This window comes from Uloborus diversus, chromosome 9 (genome assembly GCF_026930045.1).
Source record: "Uloborus diversus isolate 005 chromosome 9, Udiv.v.3.1, whole genome shotgun sequence".
Lineage (NCBI taxonomy): Eukaryota > Metazoa > Arthropoda > Arachnida > Araneae > Uloboridae > Uloborus > Uloborus diversus.
This window is the reverse complement of record NC_072739.1, coordinates 78,043,068-78,062,474: the sequence shown is the minus strand read 5'-3', so window position 1 is coordinate 78,062,474 and position 19,407 is coordinate 78,043,068. Positions and strand designations below refer to the sequence as shown.

The 19,407-nt window shown below is 31.5% G+C and overlaps 1 protein-coding gene across 1 annotated transcript in view; it reads right to left on the bottom strand.

The window, feature by feature from the left end:
• The window catches only part of LOC129230329 (protein O-mannosyl-transferase Tmtc3-like), a 192,155-nt gene that overhangs the window by 94,298 nt on the left and 78,450 nt on the right, over positions 1–19,407 (bottom strand). Inside the window, exon 5 of the mRNA XM_054864728.1 lies at positions 5,941–6,022. Coding sequence (XP_054720703.1) covers positions 5,941–6,022 — 82 coding nt within the window. The remainder of the gene's footprint in view (positions 1–5,940; positions 6,023–19,407) is intronic.

The following is a 19,407-nucleotide window of genomic DNA, read 5'->3' as shown; positions in this document are numbered from 1 at the left end:
TGATATGCAGCGTTTTAAATCGAAAAGAAAATAAGAAGCATTTATTACGTGCGATAAAGTCTTTCATGTCTAGTGTTTTGTCGGTTTACAATAAAAAAAAAATCACCACAGATTCCTAAACTATTCCTACTAATTCCTCCACTAAAATAAATAACCTAATGGTTTTTTTTGGAAAATTAGTAATGAATTCCATTTGTTTGCGCTTTTAAAATTACGCTGATTAACAAATGCAAAACATACTAAATTATTAGATAAAACCAATGCCAATAATTGTATTTTATACAATGTATTTTTCATCTTAAGTTAATAATGGAATTTCTGTCTTGTCGATTCCACTTTTTGTTAAATTTTCACTATAGTCATAGATATATTTTTTAAACAAAATCGAATCATCCTTTTAGGGTAAACGCCATTTTTACAATTGAGCAGTCGTACAACGACTGAGGATAAAGAAAACATCTTAATAACTTAACGGAGTTATCTATATAAATAAAACTGAGAATAGATATGTATGCGTGTATGTTCCCTACACAAATCCTCAGTTGACGTCGGATGTCGAACAAACTTTGCAGGGAGATACTTGGGCATCCAAGAATGAACGTAGGAGGGAGGTGGAGGGGTTAAACGCCAAAAAAAAAAAAAAAAACCAAACCGCTCCAATTTAAATTTTAGAACTCGAAAATGGCATTAAACGGCTCTTTCAACTCGAAATAATTATCCGATTACCTTAATATCTGTTTAATTCGAAAGCCCGCAAAAAATGCCCCTGAAGTACATTTACTTCCATTGGATTTCCAAACCACCAAGACTAAAATCACCATGAGAAAAGTTATATAGTCATTTTTAAGAAAAAGAACATCAATATTAAATCGGAAATTTATCGTATTCCGCGAGCTCAGTTTTGATTAGCGTGAATTGAATCATTGAGGATAAATATCTGTTGCATTTTTTTTCTCGAGTGTTGACAAAAAAAAAATTCTTGCTTTGGTTTTGAGGTTTTTCCTCTAATTGCAGATCATAAAATTTTTTCCTCTTTGGATATTTTTCCGCGATCTATCGAAAAATTTTACACTTTTTTTTTTATAATTTCAATCATGATTGTTGAACACGCGTCACTTTAAATAACTTTTAATTTCGAGGTAGACCGTACACAGCCGGACGACGAAGCTCGTTACAGAATAAAAAATCATCTATACTGATTACAGAATGCCTATTTAGGATACTATCTTCAGAATTTTTTTATACAAATAAAGTCACATATTTGTCAACGTGACCGATGCGTAACATAAGAAATTTAAACATATTATGTAGAAAACATTATACATAACATTTACATATATATATATATATATATATATATATATGTGTGTGTGTGTGTGTGTGTGTGTGTGTGTGTATATATATATGTATATAAAATTTCCTTCTTGATACAAAATTTTATTAAAGTTTTAATGCATTTTCATGCAATTACAAGAAGCCTAAGCTAAAGAAAGAATCTTAATCAATACTGGTGACAGGGAGAGTGAATGCAAGTCGGATAGTGGTAATTACCGGACATTATCTAATCTATAACGTCTGGAAAATAACAGTCCGGAGGAATAGCAATTTTGATGTCCTTCATAACAGTCCGGCAATCAAGGCAGTTTATGGCGGGACAGCGTTTCTTAATGGAAAGGGACCCCGCTTTCATAGATTCGTTATCTGCCAGAGAGATGTACAAGTTGCAGCTATTTTGCCAAGTTTGCGAGATATTAAGGATTTTATGGCCAAAAACAAAGGAAATTTAGAAGTGACGTTTTGGACTAATGAGAATAGGGTATGATAAAATCAAGATAAATTTCCAACGCAAACGATGGCGCAAAGCTGTTCTGAAAGTTTTTAGTTTTTCAAACAAAAGTATTGGTTGTTTCACACGAATTAATATTGAATTCTGAACTTTAGGAAAGTAGTTTGAAAAGTTTTATCTTTCGATGAGTTGTTTTCAAGTTAACATTCTCTTTAATTAATAGGAAAATATTAATTATATGAAAAAATGTACAAAGACATCCATAATTTGGCAGTTTATTAGAAGCTAATGAGGACAATTTCGTACTGGTTCTCTGCCATATTTTTTTTAGTTTGGGGTTTTTGTAAAAATAATCCATAAAATAAACGGAATGTGATTAAATTTTATCAACACAGGAAGAGGTATTTTTCCATCAAAAGAAATCTTTATTGATATAGTGTTTCATAATAATTTGTTTTTTATAAGAAGAATAGATGTAAAAATTAAAAGACTTAACTAGTTCAAAAATATATTTTTGAGGCATAATTTAAAACAAAAGACGAAGATAAAATGTTACTAGATTAATGAAGAGTTCTTTTAATTTTTATTTCTTCGCTCCACTTGTTTTGGTGTGTCTATGTAAATGTGTGTGGGGGGGGGTGTATTGTTTTGAAATATTATCTGAAACAGCGACGCAATATTTAAAGGCCAATTAATTAAGAAAATATATTAATTATTTAAGACTAATTTATTTTAAAAAATAGTATGCCTTGGATCAATTAAAAGTCTAAGAGCAAAAGTACTAAAATCTTTATTGTAAAATGCGTACGCACTTAGCAATATCTGTTTTTTTCTGGCATTCACCTGTAATTTATCATAATTAAAAAAAAAAGTGTGAGTGGTTCTACAAAAGTGGGCAAGTTTGTGTTCCACACTGATATTTTTATCATGTTTAATCTCGTTTAAAAAATCTTTAGGTTATTTTTAAAATTGTTTAGCGCTATAGTCATAAAACAAAACACGGCAAAAGTTAAAACTCGTTCCTGTTAAAAATGAACATGTTCATATAAATGTCATGGATATACTCAGTACCATGGCTGCGGTTTTCATACGCAGAAAAATATGATAAAAACTATTAAGAGGTTTTAACTATGTTTTCACTGTAAAAAAAACCCTTCAGAACATTTTTTCATAAACATTTTTCTAAAAAATGTTAAATTATTCTCTTAAAAAGCAGGTGCAAACATTGTCCCAAGGACTGTCAGTTATCTAAATGACCTGAAGTTGAAAAAATGAATCGCTTAAAATCCTTCAAAAAGTGAACACGTAACTAGAAAATAATAATTTCAGTTATTGAGTTCATCTGAAACAAATTTCAGTTTCACGCTCTTCACCTATTTTGTTTATTATTGACAACTTTTATTTCCATTTTCTAGTCCAGAGTTTTTATTCTCTGTCCTCGTAGAAAACCAGTAAATTGTAAATATAATTGAAATATGATAATATTCAGTGGTAAACTTTGCAAACTCTATATTCTTGTCAAAAGTTTTACCTGAAAGTTAACCTGAAAAACTGGTCCCAAAAGTTACAAGTGAAACACTTCTAAAATAAACTTTTGAGAGACATTTTAACACTTTTGTCATTGGTACGAATATAGTCTTATGTTTTTGGTATCGCTTGTAGAAAACCGATATAATGCAAACATAACTCAATTTAATTTAATAGAAAGTGATTAACTTTGCACTTCCAAGTTATGGACACCTGAAGAGCTTCTAAAATAATTTTCCTTGACAAATTTGAATAATCTTGGCATTGACAGGAATTTTATCTTACATCGTTGGTGCGGTTTTTACTAAAACATGTGAATGACTCAAAGACCTAAAATGATAAAAGTTTCAAATTATTTATAGTTATTTATATTTTTAAAAACCATTATCTAGATACATTTTAATTTGTTGTTAAAAAAAACAGAATAAAATGTGCCGTTCACAGCTATGTCATTCACATCGAAACACACAAATACCAAAAATGCAATTAATTAAGCTCCGCTGATGTCATATTTAAGTTACGTTATCTTTAAAGTATGTTAATCATGCGTTTCAGTTTTTTTAATATAATTAAATGTTTGTATCTAATGCACCGCAAAACTTTTTGGATCTTGTAGAATTTATCAATATGATATGTAAGCGTATACACATAATAATTTAATTTATAGGAAAGCAGATTTTCCGACATTGAAGTAAAATAATCTTTCGCACATGTAAACTAGATTAACCTTTAAAAGTAGATGAAGTTGCTGCGGGTACTTGCAAGTGGCGTGCAATAGGTAACCTGCAGTTAAGCGTTTTGAAATTGTAGTTTTACTCATTATAATGATACTTATCAAATGTTTCAAATAGTGATTATCGTTCTGTTAAAGCTGTTTAATCTCTAACATCATTAATAGTTTGGTACTGCATTAATATTAGTCCATTGTATTGTTGACTAAACATGTTAATTCCGCAGATTTCAGTGAGCCCCTTATAATGGGGTAATGCATCGTGTTTGCTTGATACAATAACGGATTGCATTCAACGTCCATATGTGAGAGCTCTGGGTTGATAAATACCGTTAGAATGAGAATTTATAACTATTAACCCGCACCGTTATAATGACTGAACATATTTAGCTTTATAACTACTTTCGCTAACTGCCTCAAAATATGTGATGAACTACTTTTCCACTTTTTTTCCGCTGTGCTTAGCAAAGGCAGTTGATGCCTTAAAACAGATAATTTTGCAACTGGCTACACTACTCGTTATGAATTAACATAGATAGTTTTGACCATCACATCTTAGCTCGATGAAAAATTATTTCTCTACTTATTTATTTACCAGCTTCATTGCTTGCTTTGCACGGTCTACCTCGAAAATAAAAGTTATGTCAATGGACAAGTGTTCAACAATCAGGCTTAAACAAAAAAAAAAATCTTAAAATTTCGCGACAGATTGTGGAAAAATGAACAAAAAGGGAAAATTTAAAATCCCCCTATTAAAGGAAAATCTTAGAACAAAAGCAAGAATTCTATTTTTCTACAGTCGAGAAAAAAAAATGGAAATATATCTCTCTTCTCAATCATTTTATTCACGCTAATACAAACTGAACTCGAGGCAGACGATTAACTTCCGATTTAATATTGATGTGCTTTGATTTAAAAATGCTTATAACTTTTTTTTCTTTTTCTTTTTAATTTTACAGACTTGTTTTTCTTCAAATTCGAAAATAGTAACCCTACTTCAGGGGTTATTTTCGCGAGCTTTCGAATGAGCTGAAAAACAAAAAAAACGGATAATTATTCAGGTAGAAAATTTCATTTAATGCAGATTTTATGATCAAAAAATTGAAATTTGAACAGTTCCGTTCATTTTTGGCGTTCAAAACCCCCTGCGTTCCTTCTCGGGTGCCAAACCACCTCAATGTCAAATTTTGCCGAGATATGACTAACTGTGGATATGTATAGGAAACATACATATACAAATATAAACATTCACATACATTCTCTGTTTTATTTTTATATATTTTTGCAATGAAATCATCATCAAAGCTTTAGAATAACAGTTTTGGGATTAGGAAATATAACTCCTAAATATGATACATCTCTAGAAAAATATTGATTATATTTTCAGATAAAAAGAGGTACTATAAACTATGGTTTGAAGTTTTTTTCTTTCAATTGAAATTATTTTTCTAGTTAAAAAAGTTAAACTGTTCTTACAAACCTTTCTTTTTCTCTCTTAGGGTAAGATTTATTTCCAAATTAGCATAATTAGTTAGGCATAAAATATACTACATGCTTGAAATTCCATTAAAATTTTTCAACAAGTGAGGAGAACTCCCTTTAATTAGGGAGTTATTATAAAGATCTCAATTTTAAGTTTTTGCATCATGTAAAACTGCAACCATACACTGAAATGACCCAAGAGTAAATTAAACATTTTAATAAATACTTGTCCCACTTCCACAAGTTTTTCTGTTTACTTTTAACTGACTTTTTTAGTTTTTCGCAACTAAAATTTACTTTACATGCATATTAAAAAAGTTTTTTTTTTTTTTTTTGTTTTAATTTATCTCTTTCTCTTAGTGGATTTGTTCTCGGAAAGCAATTGCAACATTGTTATAATTGTATAGCTACCTACGGCCTCTGTGTGAACTGGATGGACGGCGAACAAAGCTGAAGACACCAAGCTACTTATCCCCGTTGAAAAATGCAGGCACAATCTAAAATATTTAAAAAAAAATGTATTAATATTTTCCAGGAAACTGATGAAAGTTACTTATTACTTTAAAAAAGTTAACAATTCAGTGCTTTTCCTCTTTTTTTTTGCCTTCCTTGATTTTCTTTGAGTAATTATGTGTTGTTACGATTTTTATTGCTATTACTATCACTCTTATTATTGTTATTAACATTACTGCTATTAATATTGTTATTGTTATTAATATTAACTGCTATTTTTTATAATAATAACTATCATTGTTGTTATTGTTATTAATAATGTTGCTATTAATAATATTTTTATTAATTCTATAATAATAATAATAATTGTTATTATTATTAATAATATAATTATAATTATTAGTTATTATTATTAGTAGTATTATGACTAATACTATTAAAGTTATTATTAGTTATTGCTATTATTGCCATTATTACTACTGTTATTACTACTGTCATTATTTTTATTATTAGCAGTAGTAGTAGCATTACTATTATCATCATTATTATTACTATTATTTCCATTATTATTACTGTTACATTTTTTTTTATTAGTATCATTATTATTATTATTATTATTATTATATTAATGTTATTGTCCTTATTTTTACTATTTTTGTTATTACTTCTATTATTACTATTATTATTTAATTATATTTCTTAGTACTATAAGGAAGTATAATTCGTGATACACTTCATATTGATTCATAGTATTCAATTTGAGCAAATATACAGCAATGAACTTTTTAAAGCATTGTAAAGAAATGTATTAAGGACATTCGAACGCTTCATATGGGGAACAAAATAAGTCATGTATCTTGAATTATTTCTTATGTATTATAATTACTTAAAACACCTATTTCAAGTAAGTGACCTGGCTGCTAAAAGAAAAACTCTGAACGGTGATGCTGATAATCTGTATATAACAGCCGCTGTATTGACTCTAACTTAAGTATAATTGAGGCAAACCTACCTGGCAGCAATGTGAAGGCTACGCCGATCCTAACACAGCATTACGACGCTACTAGGATAGTTTTTCCCCAATTATAGAACACAGTGAAACCTGTCTATCAGGGCCCGGATTTAGGGGAGGGCAGGCGGGGCTACTGCCCCGGAGCCTCCACAACAAAGGGGCCCCCACAATAAAAATTTTACAAAATACCTAACTTTCACTGGTCGAAAATATCGGATATATGCATATATATCAAAACATTCGGATATACATCAAAGTATCAGATATTTTCGAAAACATGATGATCTTTTTGAACCCTGATTAGGGGCATCCACTCCTTCGTTGCCCCGGGCCTCCACACTTCCAAATCCGGCCCTGCTGTTTATAACAATAAACCTGTCTATAACAATATCCTCCTTGGTCCCAAGAAGAATGGCAGCAATAAATAATCAAACTGTCTATAACGATAACCTGTCTATAACAATATCATTTTTAGGTCCCAACACTGTCGTTGTAGGCAGGTTTTACTGTATATGCTGTTGCTGCCTTGTAAAGAACACATGTGTTTGAAGGAAACGACAGTTATTGGACACAATTTAATTTATTATGGTACATTTTTTTTTTTAGATATTTGGATTTTGTAACTAGCAGGTACAAGTTAAAACGTTGTATTTAGGAGCAAACTGGTCCAAAATATGCACTATGAGATTACTTAAAATAGAAAAAAACAGTATAAATAACTGAAAATAATGATAAATAAATAAATAAATTTAAAAAGATTTCACGTGTCGCAGTTATTAAGCTGAAACTGTAAAAAAAATATCCCCTTGATTGTGTTTCAGTTATTTAGAATTTTAATAAGAAATTAACTTATTTTTGTCATCTATATTAAATATATACCTTTAAGACCTGTAATTTTATTTTAATTGGCTCTGCACGTTACTGTTGCACATTAGTCTGGTATTAAAACTTCTTCTGAAAATGCCGCCAGTCAGTTCTTGATTTTTTTCCAACATTTGCCAGATTTTCAGAACTGGGTGTGGAAATTTGAACCATATCTTGCCTAACCATGAACATGACAGAAACCACAACAACAGATGCATTACTAAGTAGTATTGGAATGCCAAAACCATTATGATCCCCTTATGGTAAAATGTATTTTATCTTTTTATAAATTAAAATATTGTTCTTTTAGTTTTGCATTTGTTTGCTCTGCTCTCAATTTTTTTTTCTGCGCTGACTGTTATATTTGTGTCATATTTGCTTGGATTAGTCTTCTATAAAGACATTATAAAATAGTTTTCCCCTTAACATTTCATATGAATAACAATAAACCGGTGACGCACGTAACGGGAAAATAAGCTTTAAAATATATTAAATGGATAGCAAACAGCTCATTATAATACAAATTATAAACGATTGGCTTCAAGGAGCATTAAATAATTTTTATACTTTTATGACAAATTTCATTTCTGAAAGTTGCATACTGTACTTTTGACATTGTATATAGATACATATGCAGAACAACATAGAGCTACACCCATTTGATTACTATTCGCTGCTCTGTAGTTAATAGCTTAAATATATTAATTAGAAATCTAATTATACGCTGTTTTTTCAAATAGTATCCCAAATATAGACCTGAAAAGAATCGCTCGTCATTTTCCACATAACGCTATGTCTTAAGTTGGAGGCATGATAATGTTTTCAACCGGTCTTTTTTTTAAAGTCCTAACGAACACAGACAAAAATCTTTTTTTTTTCAAGACAATTTGCTTCTATTTTTAATCAATAAGTTTAAGATGTTAAAATAATCCTAACTTCTATCAATGCGGCCAACGAATAAAAAAAGCCATTATTCATTTTACCCTCCTATACCCTTACCCCTCAAGAACTAATTGGTGCCAGAATGCGAGCTTGTACAAAAGGTACATGCTTTCCTTGGGGCGGTGGAAGGATAGAAAAATGAATATCACATGCCAATATTTGAACTCGTGGTGGTCTAATTAGTAAAGCGTAAGATTTGTAATTGAAGGGTCCCTGGTTTGTTGCCAGCTGATCGAAGATTCTGCGTGTTCGTTAAGGGTGACTGAGGCACGTTAAATATGTCGTAGTCACAAAGTCCTTCAAGTGAATCAGTACCTGTGGGAGTACTGGACCAGGGATTACTCGGCTTTTGGTCTGGATCAAAAAAAAAAAAAGAAATAGAGAGCTTTAGATTTTTGTCCAACCCGTGTAACCTCAAATAATGTTAGGTCTGTGGGACCCTGAAGCGTCATATGAGATACAATGTGCCAACATTTTCTTCCACGGCATGGATTTTAGTGTGGAACATTTTTGCTACCGTAAAATAAAAAGTAAAAAAATTGGATGAATTACTTACTAGTGAGCTATAAAAAAATTTAAAAACGTTACTGATTATTTCCTTGGCACGTTTTGGGATTTTTAAAGTTCCCACCTATTTTCCCTTAAATCAGGTATTGTTGCAAAAACGTTTCTAGAATTGCTGAAAATTGAAAAAAATGCAGACTTTTTACTGTTGGGAAAAATGCATTATGTGTAGAAAATATAAAAACATGAACATATAGAAAATTTGCAAGAAACTTGGGTACAGAAATCCCGTTTCAAGCATAAGTAAGCGTAGTTAAGTATGTAAGATTAGTCTGAAAGTTGGTTTTAACTTCGTATTTCGCTTTTATCTCTGAAAACAATATAAGAATAAACCTTATACGGGCCAATTCTCCTGCAGGCGGCTTGTATTACTTATCTTGCGATAAACACACTTGATGGGGAGTCACGTATTCATTTTATTGCTTCTTAACTATTCTTACAAGAAGTGGTATCTAATAAAATTAGATAGCGAACAGGAGTACTACAAGTATTTCCATTGTTAACACAGAAACAAGTTGCTGCCTCATATTTCTATAATACATAAATGATGATTAGTTTTCCAATTTTATCTTCATTGGTAAATATGTTTAAGTAAATTATTGTATTTAGAAGCACGAGTCAAAATAATTATTTTTTTAAGGACTCAATAAAAATATTTTTATGGATAAAATAAGTACAGCTACCGTTGTTTCTGCTGCTATGGTCATAGTGGGATAGAAAAAAAATGCTTTAAATTGCGTTTTGTTTGGATTTTTAATGATTTTTTTTTCTGTTTTGTTAATTAAGTCATTGATTTTTAGTTCACCTATTTTTTTTATGAGAAAATAAGTTATTTATTTATTTTTTCTTGTTGTATGCGTAAATATCACACATCTTCATTAAAATATTCGAAGTTAAATGATTAGACGCAACATGATTTAAGATGAAATTTATCTTACTCACTGCTCGAATACGAGCATTGCTCCGGTTCTCAAAGCTAAAGTCCCGTGCTATTTCAGTGACAAATTTTAGGATCGTGTTGGCATGATCGGTTAGGCGTTAGATTTTTGACTTGAGGTTACAAATTTCGCTTCCAGCCAAAGGAGATTCTCTGTGCTCATTAATGGTAACTGAGGCAGTAGGGTGGTTCAAAAAAAACTTTTTTTCAGCTGCAGCCCAGGACAACCCCAATTTTATTTAGACTAACTAATATTATTATGCTGTAAAAGTTTTAGCTTCTTACTCAAACTTTATGAGGGTGCTCAATGACCCCTCAATTTAACATTAGCCGTAGCATAAAACATAACACAAATTCAGAAACATTAAATCCCCCCCCTTTTTATTTATTCATTATTCTATTGCAATGTGTATGCATATTACTAGTGTATATTATAATATGTAGCATTGTTTTTTTTTCAGTTCAATGTATTTTTTAACCTCCCTCCCCATACTAATGAAGTTCGGGGGAGGAGGTTAAGCACCCTCTTTCAGTTGAAAGAGGTAGCTAAAATTCTTCCAGTATATTGCAATCAGATGATGCGTAATAGATGATGCGTAGAGGAGGGTGGCCCAAAGCGGTTAGGTTTTCGAAGAAAGCTTGAAAATTGTAGTTTTTGGATTTTTATCGCAACAATTTCGGTTTTATTTCCTAGCAGAGTTCTTTAACTTCAAAATTAAAACTGATTTTTGTATTATTTCAAACCCAATACTTATTTATTATCAAACACTACAAACATTTGAAAAACCCGCTTTGCCCTACGAGGAAGCACAAAGCGGGTTAGCTGAACTAATTTTTTTTTGGTACTCGTACATTTGCCAATCAAGTATGAAGTTATCAATAGTTAAAATTAATGACTAGCTACCTGCGATTAATAAAAAAATATGTATAAAAAAGTTGTATTTATCCAATTTAAAGTCAGCACATTTAAAATATAAAGAAATAACTGATTAAATAATCGACAAAATAATTGCCATCCTAAAAAATGACTTTTTAAATACTTATCCAATTGAAATAGAAAATCTAAGTCAGCACACGAGTCAAGAAATTATAAATAAATATATGATTAAATCCTATATCCGCTTTGACCGACCCGTTTTGCCCGAAGGAAAGTTTTTTATTTTAATAATTATAACCTTAAATTTAAAAAAGAAAGACACAAAATGGCTATCGTAGTTTGTTTTTGGATGGTGTCAGAATAAAGTAATATTTTTGACAGTTAAAAAAATTAACTGGTCTTCGACTAATCACAAGTTACAAAACTTACATTTCTAAAAAAAATGATCTTTTTTTTTTAACTTTAAGCCTGGCTGCGCCATGTCGCTTCACTGCTGCTTCGCTGGGACTGATTAAAACTCGGGGGTGTTCATGTAAACACGACATACGTATGCATCGCCGCTTACACACCATGAGGAGTCATAGGAAGACCTACCCGCTTTGGGCCACCCTCCTCTATATTTCCTTAAACAAAGGACCGCAATGATTCCCAACTATCCTAAAAAATTTAAAAACGTTTTTAAATAAAATTACAAATTCTCTTACAATTTATGCATTATCACAAAACGAAAATTAAACAGATTTGTTAAAATCAGTTTTTAAAGTTGTTGGAATTACTTTGTCAATTATGAACAACCATCTCCTAGCAATCATTTTACTAAATATGTTTAAAGAATGGAGTATCACTCCAAAAATGTACAGTAAGAGTTCTAACATACAGTAAACTATCGATTATCTGCGGAATTGAGTGGCACAAGTGCGGTGGATAACAAAAATTGCGGATAAACCACAAAAAGCTAAAATGGGGGGCAAATAAGGTAAAAACTGCTTCCTCAAAGACTTAGCTGTATTGGTGCATAATACTTTCTAAAAACAGTGAAAGTATGTACAGTACAGTAAAAATGTTATGTATTTTTGCAGAAAAGAACTTAACATTAATAAAGAACAAGTATGTATACGATGAAAAAAGCATAATAAATAAATAAATAAGAAGAAAAACAACTAAGTTAAAAAGTACAAATTTTCGGGGGGGGGGGAGATAAAAACAGCTATTGGTATTTTCTTTTTGCTTCGAAAATACATGTTCCTGATTATCGATTGACTTGCGGATAATACGCTCGCAGATAATCGGAAGTTAACTGTAGCAAGAAAAATGCATTAATTAACGTTTCGATGCGTCTATGGCAACTTAAGTTCTTAAGACAATTTTGAACTACATACTGCAGCATTACTCACTGGCAATGTACAAAATGTTAACTTTGATAAGTCAAAGCAATTTTTATGCCAACATGCATGGACCTTTTTCTTAAAGTAACAATAAAACAGATAAGCGCTACATAAAAAATTGTTTCATCCATTCCAGCTAAGAATTTTATGCTTAGAACTGCAACAATGTCCGAACCAAAACCAGAAAAAGTAAAAAAAGAAGTAAATAAATAAAAATTAATTTAATTAATTAATAAAATAAATAAAAATAAATAAATAAATAAGTAGGTATTGATTTTTTAAAATAAATGTTTCGATGCGTATATACAAACTTAAAATTTTAAGACAGATCTCTACTGAATACTACAGCAGCATTATTTATGTACAAAAAATTCATTTTGATAACAGTCAAAGCAATTGCTATGCCAACATGTGTTGCCTTTTTTCCTAAAGTAACAATAAAACAGATTAGCGCATCATTAGAAATTGTTTTATCCATCTCAGATAAGAATTTGATACTTAGAAATGCTACAATTTCCGAAACACAACCAGACAAAGTAAAAAATAAATAATTAACTAAAAATGAGTTTCAATAATAAATAAAAACAAATAAATAGATAAATAAGAATTGTTTTTTTTTTTTTAAATAAATTTTTCGATGCATCTCTAACAACTTAAGTTTTTTAAGACAAATTTCAACTGAATACTACAGCATTACACACTTGTAATGTATAACAAAGTCATTTTGATAACAATCAAAACAATTTTTATGTTAACATTTATCGCCCTTTTTCTAAAGTAACAATAAAAAAGATTAGCGCTTCATCAGAAATTGCTTCATCCATTCTAGATAAGAATTTGATACTTAGAATTGCAGCAATGTCCTAAACACAACCGAAAAAAGTAAAAAAAAAAAAAAAAAAACCCGGAAAATAAATAAAAATGGAATATAACCCAATTACCCGCAGGCTCTTTCGTATTACTTATCCCATCCTAAATGTATGATGAGACTCAAAGTACAATAATCGACAGCGTGGTAGTAGGATACCGAGTTGGACGGGAGATCACGTATTGATCTTATTGTCCCACAACTATTGCTTCAAGAACGATTCTCTAATAAAAGCCGCTAGTGAGCTGAAGTGAAATGAGGAGTTTCATTGCTAAGGCGGGAGCAATTTACGGCGCCATTTTTCCAATGACGAATTGGAAGCCCTAAAAGCTGTTGGTTACTTGGATTCTATCGGACCACATAATCAGGTAAATAATTATTCACTATAAAATGATGTTGATTGTTTTGAAAGAAACAAAATGAGGACTACGTTTTTGGGGGCATAATGCTTCCCAGAAGTACATGCCCCCTCCCCGCCTGCATATTGTAGTTTTTTCATGAAAAAGTTTTATTCTCGAAAATATTTACTGGAGACGCGTTTATAGGTAACTAATTCGTGATTTAAATGAAAAAATAAAATAAAAAAAAAAAGTAATTTAAAATTGGAAAAATATTCCAGACTAAAAAATTAATTTCATTAAAACATTACTCAATTTTTTGGGACAGTTTTCACTGCGAACGAATTTCCATTTTTCCCAGCTATAAAAGTAAGTTTTTCGACAAGAATAAAAAATATTATAGTTATAGCAGGATTTAAAGTAAGTTTATCTTTTTAAAAAATAGAAAATAATATTGCTAAATTAACAAAAGCATTTGTTGTCTTCTAAAAATTCTTTAAATAGTTGCGAAACCAGAAAAACGTTAAGTGTGATTGAAGGTGGGAAAAAACGAAAACTGTGGGAGAGACGATGTCATGAACAGAAACTAGCATTTGGTTATATGCTCAGCTCTGTGCGGGAACTCCGAGGTGAAAAGATATTGTAGTAGCAGGGATTTTCTGGTGATAGATATACAGGTAGTTAACAAAATAATGGAACCACCTGTGAATAAAATTGGCATTTTTGAATGTGCCTCGTAAGTTATAAAGATTAAAACTTGCTTTTTTTTTCATAAATAGCAATGTACATATTCTGGTAGTATATGGGGGCTCAATTGAAGTTCTGGCAGTATTGGATTTTTTTCAAGCGCGTTAAATGTCGGACCTCTCAAATTTTAAAAGAGGACAAATTATTGGAGCATATAGTTGGAGCAAGTGTAACTGAAACATCTCAACTTTCTAGAGTTTCTAGAGGTACAGTATCTAAAGTCATGACAGCATACACACAGCGCGGTAAGACAAACTCGGCAAAGAAAAATAGTGGAATGGAAGAGAAGCTTAGTGAACGAAACCGATGGGCATCAAAGCGGATTTTAATGTCTGCATATCGAACAATAGCAGCAAAAGTAACCACAGAACTCAATCACCATCTGGATTCACCATTGTGAATGATTATAGTCAGATTTATTAACAGAACATTTACGGCAGAGTAGTAATTCCCAATACACACTTGTCGCTGAGTGTTTCTATTATTTTGATAACTACCTGTATGTGGCAGAGAAAAACAAAAGGATGAAAGTGGATTTTTTTTCAAGATCCTAGGTAGGTCTGCATTGCTTCTTCTTCTAAATCATGTTGTATAGCAGAACCTACCAAGACTACCAGTATTAGCCCGTGCACCAGTGTAAAGGAGAGGATCTCCTACCATTTACAAAGGTTATCTCGAAATTTTTAATTTTGACACTTACACGTTTATCCCTTTGCTTCTCACTGCTGCATGTAGTTGTTATAGACGTATTGAAACATTTATTTTTAAAAAATCAACATTTATTTATTTACTTATTTATCTATATGTATATGTATATTACAACCAAGACTGGCAGTATTATCCCTTGCACCAATGCAGGGGAGAAGATTTCCTACCAATTACAAAGGTTATATCGATATTTTAAATTTTGGCACTTACAGCCCTTTGCTTCTCACTGCTTCATATCAATACAATGAGAATCAAAGGGATAGTGTCAAAATCAAAAATTTGGAGCTAACTAATAAAAATGTTAGGTGAATATCTCCTTTGTCTTGGAGCAAGAGATAGTACAAGTCCAAGGCAAGATATAGACACTGGTAGGTGCAGCTATACAGCATGATTTAGAAAAACGTTTCAATGGAAGCCTACCTAGGACCTCAACTTTAGGTATCAACTGTAATATTCACCATACAACAGATGTATGATGTTCTTGTACAGCCACACCATACAGGAGATGTACGATGTTCTTGTATAGCCACACCGCACAGGAGATGTACGATGTTCTTGTATAACCACACCATACAGATGTACGATGTTCTTATATAGCCACACCATACAAGAGCTAAACTGATATGCATGCAACTTAAGATTGAAGTTTTAAGAACAGTCCTAACAACTCGATTTATTAAAAAGAATTGACATTGACATGTTTGAGGAAAAGAAGCTTCAGATTTCCGTATTATGCATTTCTAATAATAAAACTAGAACAGGAACGTGATAATTTATCTGCAATGCAGCTTCGAAAAACGATTTCTAGGATATTGCCTTTTCAGCGGATGGCGACATATCACAGACAGTTTTTAGGACTTGCCAAAAAGCTAGAATTCGATCGTAAATTCGGATTCCAATGATGAAAGCCGGCCATTTTTCAAGGAAAGACCCCACAATTTGGTCATCGATCTGGATTTCGCAAAGCCAAGTGCTGCTCGCTGGAAATGAAAAAAAGAAAAAGAAAGTGCCTCAACTTCGAAGTTTCCGCAGATTTCGAAACTTTGAAATCTTCTTTGCTTCGGAAATCTTATTTCAAGTGTTTGTCTTTTTTAAATAAACTCGCATTTAAGAATTTGAAGGCGAGATTTATAGTTCAGAGTTTTATATGAGAGGCGGGTTGAAGTTTGAAAGAAGTTTTATCTCAGTTTAATTTATTCAAAGGAAAATAAATGATATTGCAGTTCGTGCATGTTTAACTGTCAGAGACTCGTTGAGATATCGTTTTTTTTTAAGAGTGACACTACAAGGCGTATGGATGAGTGTTGTATTACTCTTATGACCACGATCAGTTAGTGAAATTCAAGAAGCAATGGTACAGGGGGGGGGGTAACCCCGTCAGTGAGTGTTTTTTAAGAAACAGAATAATGATGTCATCTAGTGATTGCTGAAGTATACTTTTAAAATCGTCTGGTTAGCTGTAAGAAATATGAGCATGAAGGAAACTCGACGAGATATGGTTTTTTAAGAATGGCACTAAAACTGCTCATGAATGGGAGTGGTATTTATCTTATGGATCGCGAACAGTTAACTGAATTCAATAAGCAATGGTACAGGGGGATCTTCTCGTCAGAGATTTAAGCAAACTGAATGACAATACCATCTAGTAGGGGTTGAAGTACTCTTCGAACATTCTATTATCCTAGGGCCAATACTAAACTATATACTAAACTCCGTGAGGCAGCTGAAATATTTGTTTTAAACTTAGGTGGTGCAGAGGGGAAATTCCGTCAACCAAAAATTCAAATGCATTTTTCTCAAAATTAGCTTTTTTGATGGCTTTTAAAATTAATTTATCTTGTTTCAGCTTTTCTGTTTCTTTTAGTAAAATAAAAGCTGTTTCTTTTAGAGGTAGGGAACTTTAAGTTCAAATAAAACAGAGTTATATGATTCTTTGCCATTTTTATTTAAATATGATTTCTGGCATATGGCCACCTTCTGTTGGCTCGGAGAAAGTCCAATTTGAAAGTGCAATTTTCTCACTTTTTGCAGCAATAGAGGCCGTATGTCAGTAATAAGGTGGCGAATGTTCTCCTCCAAGGCGTCAATCGTCTGTAGCTTATCGGTGCAGACTAGAGACTCCACCTAGCCCCACAAAAAATAATCCAGCGGTATTAAATCGCATGATCTTGCACGCCAATTTCACGGATCCATTACGCGAAATTATTCGTTCACCAAACGTTTCTTTCAATTATTCAATTGTGACACGAGCTGTGTGGCATGTTTCACCGCCTTGTTGTCTATTCATGATGAAATGGCAAACCGAACTGAACACAAAATAAGTGACAGCTATCAAAACGGCACACATATTAAACAGTGTTATCAACTTAAAGTTCTATACCTCTAAAATAACACCCTTTACTTTGGTCCATAACTTTCTTTAGTACGGGGCATTTTATATTAAATGGGACAAAACGCAAAAAAAAAAAAAAAAAAAAAAAATATGAACAAGATTAGGGAAGGTGGGGCAAATGAAATAGTGCGCCGAAGTGAAATGATAAAATATTTTCTCAGATTGCATTACCACCTGGCTACTATCAAGCAATATTTTAACTACGTTCTTAAAATTATAATTAATTCTAGACAAAAAACAAATAGCTCTAAAAATTGAAAAAAAAAAAAAATCAAGTCATTTTTGAAATGTTAATCGTATATCCTTATATATTATTTCTGTAGCCTGTTTTTGGTTTCTACGCCAGATTTTCCTCAATTCTTGATCGATTTCTTTGATTTACACCTTATTTTAAAGCTTATGGTGCTGGCTACTGACGAAAAATAGACGCACGGTCTAAAAATTGTTTTTTTTTTCAGCCGAAAAACGTGTTTTAAAGAACCAGAATGAGGTTTTCGGTTAAACTTATAACTTTAACTTGCACTATGACCGTCAGAGCTGAATAGCTTGATCGGTAGAGCGTTCTCCTCGTAACCAGGAGAATGCGTGTTCGGGCCCGCGTCCGGACGATCTGCATCAAAAAAATTTGAGAAATATCGCGCATTGCATGAACACTTAATTAAGTGAATAACAAATATGAGGATAGAGAATAAATGAGAAGGAAATGCTCCTTGCTGTTATGAAAACTTGATGTGACTTTGTGCTAAATTACTTCTAAAATGTACGTTTTTTTTTTTTTTTTTTTTAAGCTTTGACTCTGGTAAGAAAATTAAAGCATAATGTAAGCGAAAATATAAGTAACAGGTTTAAGATATCAGACTACGATAGAATTGTTTTTTGTTCAGAAAAAAATAATAAATCGTATATTGAAATATATATTCTTCTAATGAGTTTTTGACTCTTTGTACAAATAAAGAAATTACTACCCCAATTTGAAGGGTAAAATGTATATTTTTTCTTCCTTTTGCAAAAAAAAAAAAAAAAAAAAAAAAAAAAAAAAAAACAAATAGCTTATCACATTTTTACTACATTCGAAAAGCGACGCTTAAAAAAGAGCATAGTTCAATTTATTTTGTATTTTAACCGTGCTGTTAAATGAACAGTTCAAGCAGCCTGCGGTAACAAATTGTAAACATTTTCAAAAATAAAAACATTTTTCTTCAACATCTTATCTTATATATTATTCCCCTCTCATTTTAAAACTTATCAGGCTGGCTAATGACGAAAAGAAGACTTACGGTTGAAACATCAAGTTTTCGAAAGCGCCCCTTGCTGTTTCAAAACCTTGATGCAGCCTGTAGTTCTTATGCATATTTTTAAAAGCAAAGTTCTAATGCAGTTTTCCATTTTTTTACGTCGCTTTCCGCAAAAAAAAAAAAAAAAAAAAAAGCCTGTGCGTATGTTCATATTTTCATAAAGCTTAAAAGCACTAGACTTAGTTGTTCGGTTAAATTGATAAGTTTTTTTCGGTAGAGCGTTCGGCCATAAACTATCTGAACTTCGGGCAAGTTTGGGCTGTCCGACATAATATCAAATTTATATTAGTATTACGCATTACATGTACTCATAACATAAAAACGTAATAAAATAAATGCAGTGGGAATGCTACTTGGTGTTTCGACTCCTTTATGCATGCTACAGTTATCATTCGGATCAATTGACTGTTAATCGAAGGGTGTTCTTTTTTTTTAAAGTTTTGACTCCATTCAGACCACTAAGCATAATGTAAGTACAAAAAAGCATTAGATTTACCTCA